This window comes from Podarcis vaucheri (assembly GCF_965113315.1).
Source record: "Podarcis vaucheri genome assembly, chromosome: 12".
Classification (NCBI taxonomy): domain Eukaryota; kingdom Metazoa; phylum Chordata; class Lepidosauria; order Squamata; family Lacertidae; genus Podarcis; species Podarcis vaucheri.
In genome coordinates this window covers 38,769,794-38,784,842 of record NC_138750.1, presented here as the reverse complement: position 1 = coordinate 38,784,842, position 15,049 = coordinate 38,769,794, and the positions used below count along the sequence as shown (strand labels likewise).

Sequence of the window (15,049 nt, the reverse complement as noted above, 5' to 3'; positions counted from 1 at the left end):
TTCCTTCATTGTGGCATCTATGTCATTTTTAATCTGTTTCTAAATGGTTAAAAGATACCCCTCAACATCATTAGCTTAGGACCAAAATAAATGTGATATTGAGTTTTTATTTGCCTTTAACATGCAGATTTCTTTAAAAATAGTAAAAAGGAGCTGCTTTTTGTATGTCTGCAGACACACATGTAAGTGTGTGCGAGAGAGATTTGCATCAGATTTACAGTGATTTTCCTTACATTAACAGCAGGAGGTGGCAGGAAAAGGTTAACCTCCTCCCTTCCTGCTGCGATCCTGATAATTATCACACCACTACAGCCTTGGCTTCTACTTGCACTTTAAAAAAATATGCGCCTCAAATGCAAAGGTGCATTTTAGGTCACATCTAGTTTGGCTCCTTAGCTATTGCAGACCTCTGAATACAAAATGTCAACAAATAATCATTATTGCCACCAGGGATGGCTGGTAAACCTTCATGATCTGCTTGGGAATTTACCAGAAGCACCTGCTGGTAATCTGATCCTAGGCTAGATGCGTTTTAATGAGTATAGCTGTTCATGCACCCGGTTTACCAAAATTTGGGGAAAGAGCGAAACAACACAAAAGAAGTGGTCCTGTCCTACTTATGAAATTAACTATAGAAATTCTCCATGTTAATTCAAAAGACACACAGAATATGTGGGGTGGAGCCACTCCACAAACAGGATTGATCCAAATTAGTATAGAAGATTTTAGGGTAAGCCACAACACTCTTCCTCATTGGTGATTCTTTTTCTTTAAATCATTGAGTTTCACTCATTAATAAAAAGGGTATTATTGTCATTTGCAATCTATAATGCTGCAGGGACCTTCTCACACACAAACCCCACGGTGCAACTCTGCTTCCCGCCCTCCCCCGGTGAGGTTTCCATAGGAGTGGATTGAAGTGTGTGTTCCATTTAGGCACTTAAACACACACACACACACACACACACACACACACACACCCCAACTTCATCCAAATTATTACATAAGATGTCTCTCCATGGAATAAGAGATTATCGATCGCTTTCTTCGCCTCTGTAAGAAACAGGAAAGAAGGTAGTCATATTTTATTGGAGGCACTTTGAAGCAATTTGCTCTCCTTGCAATCGTGGAACTATTCAAACTGAGAGTTGCCAAGGAGATTTCTTTCTTCTGTTCTTTCTTTTCTTCATAATGATTGCAAACTTGAGTTCTGCAGCCAAGAGCCAAGGCAGATCTCAAAATCTGAATCCTTGGAAAGCTGCCAGAATAAGGAAGAGGCAGAACTCTGTTGTAACAAAGAAACTACAGTGTGTTTTTGTGTGTGTGTGTGTGTGTGTGTGTGTGTGTGTGTGTGTGTGTAGATGAAAAAGGCCAAACTGTGTAACTGGAAAACTTTCAGGACCACAAGAGTCTATTTCCATAATCGCTTTCTACTAACAGTCAGGGCACTGCACAATATAAACAGTACAGTCCTATACGTGTCTGCTCAGAAATAAGTCACATCAAGCTCAATGAGGGTTACTCCAAGGTAACTGCAGCCCAAAATAGCTCATACGAAACGTAAACATTACTACTACCAGTAATAAAATACAATACTATAAAAGCAACACTGTGAAATATTCATAAAAGCCCAATGAATTAATGTCCATATCATTATTCTGTCCCCCATAAATACTTCCACAGTTTATTTCCCTAAATTCTTTTTCACCAGATCTCCCAGGCATACACTGTATCTCCAGTTCATAGAAACAAATAAGCTCTGCTCATATGTTACTTGTATGTAGGGCATTCTGTCGGTGATGGAGGAATGGGATTGGCTGGCTGCCCCCGCTCCTGACACCACATCCCTGAGCTACTCCTACCCTAAGGGTGCATGACGTGAGCACCTGACATCTGCTGAGGAACACCTGTGTGTGAACAGCTGCTTCTGTGTAGCAGCTCAGTGCAATTGGGACACCTGGTTGCTCTGGTGTCCTAATCGCCTGGAACTCACGCACATGAGCAGGGGTTGGGTAGCCCGGGGGCAGGACCAGCAGCTTAACCCTGCTCCCGCTTCACAGTGTAAGTGCCCTGGGTGTTAGTAATGCATGAATAGGACTATAGGGCATAGGCTTTCTGGCAACCATGTGAGAACTGGAATCTTCTGATCATAGATCACTGGTAATACCATATTTTGAGACATTGAGGAAGCATAACAGTTGCTATTTTTTTCTGTCCTAAGCACATACAAGCTGGTCCAGTAAGATATAGGTTGAGGGATGCTAATCTCACTACAAATGAGGCCTGTACTGTCTTCTTGGCTATCAGCTTTGTGGAATGCCCTTTCCATCAATTGGTACTTTGACCTTCATGGTACCATAGGGAGTTTAAGATAACAATACTAGTGTTTAAATAGATGGCCAGTAATCCATTTTTCACGGGCGAAGCAAGCCTTTGATAAAAGTGAGTTCTGAATAGAAATTGTGCTTTAGAAATCTGATTAGGATTTGTCTGTCTTTTGTCCTTCAGCTGAAAAAGCACCGATTATCGGTCGGCCACACAAACAGCTTTGCAAAATCAGTAGTGAACATGGCAGATTTAGTAAGTATAATTCACAAGCTGCTAGTGCAAGATAGATTTGTCAGCCTTATCACGGGGATGGTAATTTTGGGTCAGGGAGCGATAGCTGCAGTGCATTTTTTCACCGGTGTCTATTTTGCCATTGGATGACTGAACTGCAGAAGTCTCAGTTATCTCATTAGGACCATTCCTGTATTATGTTTCTGAATCAAAGGTTCCCAAGTTTTGAAGCACACTCCCTTATATTGCGGGCGGGGGAATGGCCTTGAAAATATATTCAGATATTTAGCCCTTGATCACATTGCGCTTTAATCTGTTAGAAAGGAGAGGTCTCTGACCCTTCATTAAAGCACTGTTCTTTATGCTCAACATTTCCTTAACTACATGGGGGCAAAGGGGCTGTTTTAAGGAGAAAAAGAGGCAAAATTTATACTGTCGCTTGATGATCGTTCATTTTGTTAATGTGCTAGATTTACAAAGAACAGCTCAACACCAGGATAGTCTTGGTTGCCATGGAAACCTGGGGTACTGATAACAAGTTCACCATATCTGAAAACCCACTGGTGACCCTGCGTGAGTTTATGAAATATAGGAGGGATTTTATCAAAGAGAAAAGTGATGCAGTTCACCTTTTTTCGTACGTAATTTCATATTGTTTTGTTATCACTTGGGGTAGTGTATTCTGAATTGCTAGTGCTGAATGACGTTAATTTGGTCTGGGCATAATTCTAAACCACAGTTTATGATTGCATGCGTGAGCCTTGGGTATGTGCATGCTCCACTTTCTCCTTCTCCTCAGACTTGGCCTTGAGGTGATCAGAAGCTATCGTTTCCATTTTTAATTCAGTGGTTTATTGTTACATCCAAACCTCGAACTCTGTTTAATCTTAAAAAAATGATTTTGGGAAGCAAACCAGGATTGTAAACCAAGATTAACTTGTTTCCCCTAAACCACAGTTAAGGCTAACCACAATTTGTCTGATTGAGCAACTGTGGCTAGTTGAAAACAAAAGTAAAAAAGGAGTTTGAGGCTTTGTTCATGTAATGCCTTGTGTTTCATCAGAACACAGCCAAACATTTTACATGATGTCCAAATGCGCTGTGTACTGTAATACACACTTTACACATTATTAGGGCAGACCCATGTTTAAACCAACTTGTACGACCCTGAATGCCATCTATTTTCATAAATATTAAAACAGAGATGGGATTTTAAGTGTGGTAGAAGTGATTTGAGCACACATTCACTGTAGTCTGAGGAATTTTGCTTTTAAGGCAGTGAATGGGTTATTCAACCTACATCTACAGGCAGCAACCAATTTGCATAGGGATTACATTCTGGACCCTTGCGTGCATTGGTGGGGCCCGTGTAAGGCCGCCCCGTTCTACCCCCATTTTTGTGATGTTTTCTGGTCACTTCTAGGTTTGGTGCAATGCTCGTGTGTGCGGGCATGCATATATCGGCCACACCTAAAATGGTCACTTCCATTTTTAAATATTACCTCAGCCTTCTCTCGATGCCATCTTCAGTGCGGACTGCAGAAGTAAAACCAGCAAAGTCAAGGGGGGCTTATCCCAGCCAACCCAACTGATTTCCCCCCACAAATATTTAAATCTGGATTTATGTTTCCACCCCTCTAGTATCCTTGTGCCTTATTTTCCAAGGGAGTAAACAAGGCATAAGACGAGCTCCTCTTGTCTGTCTTAGTTGACTTGCACTTTAAGGTAGGATCTCTCTAATGCTGTCCCCAAGGCAGTTGTGCCAGGATTTGGGCGCCTTGCTTGAAAGCACCCAATTCCTACTGGATCTGTATTAGCCTCCCCTGATGCCAGGTGTTTTTGAGTGCTCCCCTTAGCCCCAGACAGCTGGAATGCATGAGATTTATAGTCCGAAACATCTGGGGGGCCTCAGACTGAAGGAGCCTGATCTGTGTGGATCATCTCTTTTCAAATCGTTTCCATGTTGTTTCAAATTCATGGTAGCTTCCTTTTTAAGGTTGTGGCTTCCTGCTCTCTTTCCTTCTCCCCACTGCCTCCAAACCACTGTTCTGAATCAGAAGCGGGAACTTCACAAACAAGCATACGTGTTTTCTGTCTCCTGAATCCTAAGCTAATGCTTGTTGTTTGAAAATGCCATGGTTTCTAAATTGCCGCTTTGTGCTTTTCTCACTATGGTTTCTGTTGTTTTTCTTTAAAGGGGGAGTCAGTTTCAGAGCAGTCGCAGCGGGGCAGCCTACATTGGTGGTATTTGTTCGCTTCTGAAAGGTGGTGGTGTAAACGAAGTAGGTCCAAATGCCTCTAGGAACACAAAAGGGCTATGCAGAAATGTTTTTTGTGAAAACCCATGTCTGGTTCAGCTCTCATGGCACAGTGCTGTGTGACCCACCCTCCCCTGTCACAATGGGAAGAAAGCTCCCCTTGGTACCAGTCAGAACATGGAAGGGGAAAAAGATTAAAACCCTTCTCTCCCCACTCCATGCTACAGTCTCAGTCTTCCCCAACCCCACACTGGATTTTTATTATTAATATCTTATAATAAAGTTTAATGCTATAGATGAACTTGTTTTGTATTGGGTGTCTTCTCTAATCATTTAAGGGCAAATGTTTTTACCTGTTATTTGGCCTACGCTTTGCAACTTTCAGCCAGCTTGCTATTCCCCTACGGTTCACGGGAAGTAAATGGAACAAGCCTTTGCAATCTCATCTTTCGCTTCAGGACAATTCTTTTAAAATTTATAAAACACTTGTAAATTGATTTTCTTTTCCCCTCTCCAAGCCGTTGCTTCTCTTGTTTTGTCTTTCAGTTTGGAAAGCCGGATTTAATGTCAGTAACGTTGGCACAGTCCTTAGCTCACAACCTTGGCATTTTCTCAGACAAAAGAAAATTGCAGAGTGGTAAGGAAGTTTGGTTGATGGTTTCCTTTAAAAAAATGCTTATTTATTTATCCCCCCCCCCCAGGAGGGCAGATGTATTCTCATGCCCCCTACCTTTGCCCCAGTCTCTCCTTTTCTCTTTCTCGGTCATTGTAATAATATATTATTTTTCAGAAGGAAAAGGAAATTTTTGAAAGATGTTCCTAAGAACTCTCTGGAATTGCATTGTTTGTTAAATAACGAATCAGGGATACAGTTTTGGTCTAACTGTGGCAATTATCCTATGGTAATTGCATGCAAATTAAATGCAGATCTTTTGGAATTGGCCACATCTGCACCTCATGACCTGGCTGGTGGTGGGAAAGTATTTCTCTTCTCCTGTCAGATATGGGACATGGCATTAAAACTTACTTACTCCATACATGCTTGTGAGAGCCAAACCCATGAAGGTTTGTTTTGCAGTGATCTTTATTTCTTAGATTTCTGGAATGATACATTTAAAGATGAGAAATGCCCTTACTCACAGCTTACTTTGGTATTATAGAGCTCCTTCTGGTAGGCTTATAAATAAGTATTGTGTATTCTTCCTTACTTCTTATTTGTTTCTCCTAATATGTCCCCCCCCCCTTATATTTAGATTATTTCCAAAGGGGGGGGGAAACAATAGTGTGTAATCTTTTTATTTTTATTTTAGGTGAGTGTAAATGTGAGGACACATGGTCTGGCTGCATAATGGGAGATACTGGGTAAGCTATTTCTTTTGAGAAACTTCAGCGCAGCAAAAAATCTAGATTAGGAGGTTGGGATGGTCGGAGGAAGCTGTACCTAATAAATAGCATTCAGTGGAGCTGTGCACCTGAATCAGCTGACAGCAAATTGATGCACGTTGTCAAATTGACAATGGGTTGCATTCAGCTAAGTCCTACTCAGAGTAGAGCCATTAAAATACATAAACATAAGTTAATCATGTCCATTAACTTCAGTGGGTCTATTCTTAGTAGGGATAGAGTTGACTGCCACCCTTTGAGTCTGTGTGTCTCATTAGGAAGATAACAGCTTGCCTGCTGGATCAGGGCAATGGCCCACATTGTACAGCATCTTCTTCTCACAGTCGCCAACCAGATGCATGTGGGAAGCAACTGGTATTCAGAAACAAACCACCTCCAACATAGCCATTGTGTCAAGTTGTGACTGATAGCCTCATCCTCCATTTGTCTAATCTTCCGTAAGAGCCATGCAAGTCGGTGGCCATCATGGGACCTTGTGAGAGCAGATTCCACAGTGTGACAATGTGCTGTATAAAGAAACACATCCTTTTGTCTGCCCTGAATATTCCAGCTTTTTTGGATGTCCATGAGTTCTAATGCTATGACAGGGAGAATGAAAAAAAGTTCTCTATCGCTTTCTCCTGTGCCCTACATAGTTCCATAGACTTCTGCCATGTCACGTCTTAGTGTGAGTTCTAATGCTGCACAACAGAGGAATTCACTAGTGCATCAGCTGCACTAGCAGAAACCGGTCGCTCAACAGATTACACAACCTCTTACACAAAGTTACTTGCAACCTGCTTGTGCATTCTCTTGTGCAACAGTATTCTGGTGGCGCCAAACTTTTTACCAGAAGAACAAGTACACCGCCAAGTGACTTTAACTTAGTGCTAATTTGGATACAAACCGTTGCCTGCCCAGCATATCAAAATCTGAACTAGTTCAGCTCCTACTGGCTAGCAACCATGTCATAAAAATAGGGATAGACCAATGTAGCTGAATTCTTGGCCTGTTTTTCCACTGAGCTTGCAGAAGTGAAAACAAAAGCATCAGTGACATGCTTCATATTGAACACATAACTCGCCTCTAGGCTACTCATTCTCCCTAAGCATATTCATGATGGAAGCTAAACTAAAATTATGTTTTTGGCCCACCTAATAAGCCACAAGTTTCTCATAGCTGTTGTTCTCCTTGAGTTTTAAACATGAAATATGTAGGCACATAGGCACTACCAGTTTCCTAAGTGAGTACTGTACATCCGGGGATGTGGGTGGCGCTGTGGGCTCCTCAGAGCTTAGGACTTGCCGATCAGAAGGTCAGCGGTTCGAATCCCCGCAACGGGGTGAGCTCCCGTTGCTCGGTCCCAGCTCCTGCTAACCTAGCAGTTCGAAAGCATGTCAAAGTGCAAGTAGATAAATAGGTACCACTCCGGCGGGAAGGTAAACGGCCTTTCTGTGCGCTGCTCTGGTTCGCCAGAAGCGGCTTAGTCATGCTGGCCACATGACCCAGAAGCTGTACGCCGGCTCCCTCGGCCAATAAAGCAAGATGAGCGCCGCAACCCCAGTTGGCCATGACTGGACCTAATGGTCAGGGGTCCCTTTACCTTTACTGTACATCCATGTGAAGTTTCTCAGCTCTATTTCCTATCATTATTTTGTATTCCTCAGTGCTCCAGATAATTTGCAAATACGAACAGCAGAAGCTGGAGAAAGGCAAAAGCTAATGAGATTATCTAGGGCATCGCTGGAGAAAGCACAAGAGTCATTTCGATAAAAATTATTCCTACTGGTTTTAATTAGCAATAAAATAGCTTAAGGAAATAACTGGCAAAAATATTCCTTCCTGTGGAAGCACTTTCAGTCCAATAGAAGTCTTACCTGAATGTTTATGAATCCATTGGTGGGTCATGAAATAACCTGCTTCCCCCTTTGATGCAGCTATTACCTTCCAACCAAGTTCTCCAAATGCGACGTTGAGGAGTACCACGAATTTTTAAATAACGGAGGTGGAGCCTGCCTTTACAACAAGCCTTCCAAGGTAATAGTGGTTTGACACTAAATAACATTTTATCATTCTGTCTACTCAGATGCTCAGCTCAGTGTCCTCCCAGTCATTTGTATTGAAGTGCTTCTTGGCAAACCCACCTGTGTAGCACTTGTTATATATTACCTTATTCTTTCAAAATTGGCTGTGGGCAATCTGTGACCTTCCAAAACGTTGCTGGGCTGGATGAGAAGTTTTAAGTGTCATTTTTGTTTTGGAGCATTTAAAAAACAAAACTGTGCATTGACTTGTTTCTACAATACATTGGGCGTAAGGATCAGTTTCCATAGTAGAGGTTGTTTGATTTGTTTAGTGCTCCACTTAACTGGACACAGAACATATGTAGGGGGGTGAGGACTCTTAGAATATCCTGTGACAGATGGGGATGACCAATCTCCCTTTATTCAGTGATTCCTCTGTAGCAGTCTATTTTTAAGTAAATCTGCATATATTCAATTTTGGCTTTGCTTTTCATCACAGCATTGGGATTCAGAGCTCCCTGGTTTTTCATCTCCTGAAATTTAATCTGCTGCCTCCCCCTGCCTCTAGTAGTGCTTTTTAATGTGGTATTTTATGGATTTGTTTAAAAGTTTGTTGAGAGTTTCCTTGGGTTTCTTTTTAAGAGAAAGGCAGGGTAAAAATATTTTAAATAATGAATAATAAACTGCATATGCAGTACTGAAGTTGAAACGGCAAAGTTTTAAGGAAGTTGAAGGAGTTTAGGATTAAGGTGCAATTGAAATATTTTAAAGGCTTCTTCCAACTATTGAAACTCATTTCCCTAGCATCACTACTATAACACACAGTAAAAAAAAAGTTAAGCATTTATGTCCTTCCCTTCTGGGCATCTTACAATACTAAAAAATGAAGATGTATAAAACAACAACAGAAACCAAATCAGCCAAGGAGGCAGGACCAGCAGTTAAACCCCCAAACGCTTTGTTGTTGCTTAGTCGTTTAGTCGTGTCCGACTCTTTGTGACCCCATGGACCAGAGCACGCCAGGCACTCCTGTCTTCCACTGACTCCCACAGTTTGGTCAAACTCATGTTAGTAGCTTCGAGAACACTATCCAACCTAAGTTGCCACAAAGAGCAACAGCCAGAATAAAATGCTTGTTTAAAAATGAAAAGGCATTGCAAAGATGCAACCACAAACGACTCTCTTTGTATACAGTGGGATAATTTAGTGCGTAACATTGGAAAGACGTTTGCTTCATTTTCTTTTCTGTATGTCACTGTAGATGTGACTCACACAAGCCTTTTTAGGCATTGAGTAATAAATATGTGAAGCGGCTATTGAAAAGTGGTAGTCACAGCCCCTGGGTGACAATGCATGCACAAGCTTCACCCCGGCTGATGCATGAACTGTGCCATGCTCCATGTGCACAGACACATTAGACAGGAGAACTAGTTACCTATGGCAGCGGTGCGAAACCTCACGTCCAGCCCTAGCTGCCCGCTGAACTTTCCACAGCCCCCGTTTCCTACTCTGAGTGTATATGAACAACCCATGAACTCTTGCTTGTCTGGATGGAGGACAGAGAAGTGTGTGAATGTGTGCAGCAGGCATCCTGCTGTACAAACGTAAAATTTACATTGGTTGCCTCAGCCTTTAGCACTCCCCGCCACTGGAACCTGGCCTTTGGAAGCTTGCCCAGAAGGGAACGTGGTCCCTGGGCTGAAAAAATGTTTCACACCCCTGGACTCCAGGGGTTATAGCTATAGCTTGCATATTCTTGAGAGCTCCTCCACCTAAACATATGAATATGACTGTGGGCTGTTTTACCGGTGGCCAAATAATGCAACCCCACACTTGCCATTTTTATCCTGTCTTCCTTATTTATTTTTCATCGCAGCTTCTCGATCCTCCAGAATGTGGCAATGGTTTTGTTGAAGCTGGAGAAGAATGTGACTGTGGTACTACGACCGTAAGTCATGCAATGAATAGTTTGCCCGTGGCATCACTTCCTTTTCAAATTAGACAACTCATTAAAGAAGAATAAGAGAAGCTGCCTTAAGGGGGCGGGCTTACTGTTTGCATTGTTTTCCTCGCCAGCCACTTGGTGAAGGAAGCAAGCTGCACATTAACCGTGCATTTATGCATGCACAGTGGTGCTGGTGGAGGTACTTTGGGTCTGCTTGCAATGCACCAAGCAAGTGTAAAAAGAAGAAAAGAAGACTCTGGGGTGTATTCAATGCTCGTCATGCTCAGAGCATGTTTCTCAGTTAGTAGATGCCAGAGTGTAGGCTTCTCCCAAGGCCATCAAATTATTGATTGATTGATTGATTGATTTTTTAATCTGAAGTTTGCATTATGCACACCATAGAGTGTCAAATGAAGGCGCAGATAGTTTTGAAGAAATGTGCTCATCAAACTGCTGTTTTTCAATTGCCTCCACTCCTCAGGAATGTCGTGCTGAAGGTGGAGATTGCTGTAATTCCTGTAGTCTAACGGCTAACTCCGAATGCAGTAATGGACTTTGTTGTAAAAAATGTCAGGTGCGTATTTAAGTGAAATATTTTTATTTTTTATTTTAAAAAAAGACCATTTAAAAGCCCGCCACTGTGTCATTATGCCTACTTTTCATTACCAGCAAAATCGACTCATTTTCTGAAAGCTTAACAAAAAGTATCCCAATGTTTCCTTCGCAGTCAGTTTCATCTGCAGGACGTAGCGCAGTATCTCCTGTTTTCAGGCACTTGTTTGTTTACAAGTCGGCCAGTTAAGAAGATACTAAAAGAGAAACAGTAGCACAGAATGAAATGGTGTTATAGCTGGAAGGGACCTTGGGGGGTCACACAGCCAAACCCAGTTCTCGCTGTAGGATCTGCAACGGAGGATGCAGCTTCAGTTATCCATGACAGATGGCCATCCATCCTTTGCTTAAGTACCTCCGGCAAAGCAGAGCTCACCACCTCCTGAGGCAGGCTGCTTCTCCTAAGTTTAGCTGGGATCTGCTTCTTTAAACCCCTTCCCTCCTTTATATGGGCCGCCAATCACAGGGGTTGTGCCGTTTATAAATATCGTGACATGTAATTGTAACCTTCATTATTGTACTTGGACATTCGGATTTTGTCAGTCGCATATGAGAACCCCCAATTAAACCCGATGCGAAGAACAGAAGAAGAAAATATTTTTGTGTGTGTGGTATTTTGACTTGAACTGTCAAAAGGTTATAGATCTTCTCAGATATTTAATGTTTCTTTTTCAGTTTGAAGCCAAAGGAGTTGTATGCAGGGAAGCTGTGAATGATTGCGATATTGCAGAGAGTTGCACAGGAGACTCTAATCAGGTAAAGTTTCAAAATGAGTGACTGGAAGGCTGTAGCTCAGTATAGCAACAGGACGTCTGCTTGGCATGTAGAAGGTCCCTGGTTTAATCCCTGCCATCTCCAGGTTAGCATTGGGAGAGGCTCCTGCCTGAAGCCCTGGAGAGCTGCTGCCAGCTAGTGTAGGCAGTATGGAGCTAGAGGGACCATTGGTCTGACTCTGTATAAGGCAGCTTCTTATGTTCAGAGAGAAATAATAATAATAATAATAATAATAATAATAATAACAACAATAATTTATTTATACCCTGCCCATCTGGCTGAGTCTCCCCAGCCACTCTGGGCTGCTCCCAATCAATTATTAAAAACAATACAGCGTTAAATATTAAAAACTTCCCAGAACAGGGCTGCCTTCAGATGTCTTTTAAAGATAGGATAGCTACTTATTTCCTTCACATCTGAAGGGAGGGTGTTCCACAGGGCGGGCGCCACTACCGAGAAGGCCCTCTGCCTGGTTCCCTGTAGCTTTGCTTCTCGCAATGAGGGAACCGCCAGAAGGCCCTCGGTGCTGGACCTCAGCGTCTGGGCAGAACGATGGGGGTGGAGACGCTCCTTCAGGTATACTGGACCGAGGCCGTTTAGGGCTTTAAAGGTCAGCACCAACACTTTGAATTGTGCTCGGAAATGTACTGGGAGCTGGTGTTATATGGTCCCAACGGCCACTCCCAGTCACCAGTCTAGCTGCCGCATTCTGGATTAATTGCAGTTTCCGGGTCACCTTCAAAGGTAGCCCCACGTAGAGCGCATTGCAGTAGTCCAAGCGGGAGATAACTAGAGCATGCACCACTCTGGCAAGACACTCTGCGGGCAGGTAGGGTCTCAGCCTGCGTACCAGGTGGAGCTGGTAGACAGCTGCCCTGGACACAGAATTAACCTGCGCCTCCATGGACAGCTGTGAGTCCAAAATGACTCCCAGGCTGCGCACCTGGTCCTTCAGGGGCACAGTTACCCCATTCAGGACCAGGGAATCCCCCACACCCACCCGCCCCCTGTCCCCCCAAAACAGTACTTCTGTCTTGTCAGGATTCAACTTCAATCTGTTAGCCGCCATCCATCCTCCAACCGCCTCCAGACACTCATGCAGGACCTTCACCGCCTTCACTGGTTCTGATTTAGAGCTGGGTGTTCAGGGACGTTTTTAATATGTAACGCTGTACTGTTTTTAACACTGATTGGGAGCCGCCCAGAGTGGCTGGGGAAACTCAGCCAGATGGGCGGGGTATAAATAATAAATTATTATTATTATTATTATTATTATTATTATTATTATTATTATTATTATTAACACCCAGCCCAAACCCCCTGATGAGAGAGAGGTTTGCAAAATCTGGACATTCAGTTAATACCCACTTGAACAAAACAATTTTGGGAGACAGGAGGCAATGTCAAATTGAAGGCTTAAAATGTGCATTTGCATTAATTTTAGACACTGCAGTGCAGCTTTAAAAACTCTGGTCTAGCTTATCATATGGTTCCTTCTGCTTTTTCTTTAGTGCTCTCCAAACCTGCACAAAATGGATGGGTATTCATGCGATAACGAAGAGGTACGTACAGTGTTTCATTTGATAACTTGCGTAAGATAGGCTTGAGCAGATAAAAGCTAGTCTGTTCACAGACGTCTATTAAAGGACTCATTTGGGACGATGGAATCTGTGATTCTAAACATGTGCTGCAGAATCCTGTGCCAGAATCGTGTCTCTTCCCCACCCCTTCCTCTTAAATATATGTGTATATATTATAGGTTTGGTTTCTTGTTCACTTTGTTTCTTGCATATCACATTAGCGGCAGATAGACAATTGTAATGTAACGTTAATACTTTGAATACATAGCAATAATTTGCACTTCAGTTGGTTAGGTGAGTGGGGGGGAAATAGGTTTTTGAATAGTAAGACCTTTTTATTTAGATCTGGCAAACATTTGAAATTGAAATTGCATATTAAAATGGAGCTGCATATTAAGGCTGCTAAGCTCACTTACCTGGCAGTATGTCCCATTGGTACCTATTGCTTGTTTGTTTTTTACTGTTTTATAACCTTTTCCCATCAGTAATGTAGAAACAAGCTAAGCAATAGATTTTTGGAAAATATGTCAAATGACGACAGACCATGTGTCCTTTTCTTGGTTTCTCTTCAGGGCCTTTGTTTTGGAGGACGATGTAAAACAAGAGACAGGCAGTGTAAATATATCTGGGGAGAAAGTGAGTAAGCTCTTTTAAGCTTCCAATTATTATTATTTTTTAAGTGGTATCCCTCTGGAAACCCACTTGCTTGGCATCAGGACTGTCACACAGAAGAAGGCAAAGACGTGCTATTTGCTGCTCCAGAGAACAGCATTATATCTGATGGACTTAAGTTACAGAAGAATGGGTTCTGATTCAACATTAGGGCCACATCTGCCCTATCCTTTTAGAGCACTATGATACAGTCATGGCTTCCTCCAAGGAATGCTGGGAACTCTAGTTTGTTAGGGGTTGCTGAGAGTTGTTAGAAGGCCACTATTGCCCTCACAGAGCTGCAGTTCTCAGAGTTATTTAGGAAGATGGGCTGATTTTTAAACCACTCTAGATCTTGTCTGGTTGCTAGAGAATAGGCAGTATTCCACTTGAAGCTGCTACAGTTTCCAGCAGCAGATATTTCTGCTGCTTTATAACCACAGATGTCTACTATTTTGAAGGCAAAGTGCTTTATCAATTGTACAATACCTTTGCAAATTCTAGTTTCTTGTCAATTTCCTCCCACTCCGGTCACCGGTACATTTCAAGGATGCTTTAGCTGAGAACCTTCAGTGCTTATATAATAAAAATAGTTGAGAACATATAAATTGTGATCTCAGTCAGGCCAAAATCTTCCCATGTTTACACATGCTTAGCTTTTAGAACAAACTTGTGCGACATGATTGAAGGAAATTAGTTTCTGTTATTTTTTTCCTTGCCCTTAAGATGTGACGGTCGCTGATAACTATTGCTACGAGAGGTTGAATATAGAAGGAACTGAGAAAGGCAACTGTGGCAGAGACAAAGATACTTGGACACAGTGCAAGAATGAGTAAGTTAACACTATTCTTTTGAGATAGCACCTTGATTTTCTTCATGTTTTAGGCTAGTGGTCCTCAGGCATTATAAGCGACATATATGTTCCTTTGCAGATAACCAGATCTAACACCATCATCGTCATCAATAATAATAATAATATAACTTTAGATTTAATTGCAAAGATTGCATTGCAGTAATACAATCATGACGTCACCAATGCCTGAGGTACTGTTGGTCCCCAGGTGCCTGTTTGGGTTCAAGGGGGTTCTGGGCCTGTAGAGGTTGGAGACTGTTGGTGTCGACCAGGGATGTCCAACACGTCAATCGCGATCTACTGGTCGATCCCTGCGAGCTTTAGGTAGATTGCGGTCAATCGTTGGCCCCCTTCCGGCCCCACCCCCTCTCCCAGCACCGGCCTCTATTGTTGCAGAAGGGAAGTCAGAG

General features: G+C 42.5%; 1 protein-coding gene across 12 annotated transcripts in view; it reads left to right on the top strand.

Annotated features, from left to right (window-relative positions):
* ADAM22 (ADAM metallopeptidase domain 22) overlaps window positions 1-15,049 on the top strand; it is a 120,668-nt gene that overhangs the window by 76,131 nt on the left and 29,488 nt on the right. For all 12 annotated transcript variants that reach the window (XM_082194132.1, XM_082194136.1, XM_082194142.1 and 9 more), the window contains exons 10-21: window positions 2,509-2,580; window positions 3,030-3,196; window positions 4,757-4,841; window positions 5,364-5,454; window positions 6,128-6,179; window positions 8,138-8,237; window positions 10,101-10,172; window positions 10,651-10,743; window positions 11,457-11,537; window positions 13,067-13,117; window positions 13,708-13,771; window positions 14,513-14,618. In XM_082194132.1, coding sequence (XP_082050258.1) covers window positions 2,509-2,580; window positions 3,030-3,196; window positions 4,757-4,841; window positions 5,364-5,454; window positions 6,128-6,179; window positions 8,138-8,237; window positions 10,101-10,172; window positions 10,651-10,743; window positions 11,457-11,537; window positions 13,067-13,117; window positions 13,708-13,771; window positions 14,513-14,618 — 1,034 coding nt within the window. The remainder of the gene's footprint in view (window positions 1-2,508; window positions 2,581-3,029; window positions 3,197-4,756; window positions 4,842-5,363; window positions 5,455-6,127; window positions 6,180-8,137; window positions 8,238-10,100; window positions 10,173-10,650; window positions 10,744-11,456; window positions 11,538-13,066; window positions 13,118-13,707; window positions 13,772-14,512; window positions 14,619-15,049) is intronic.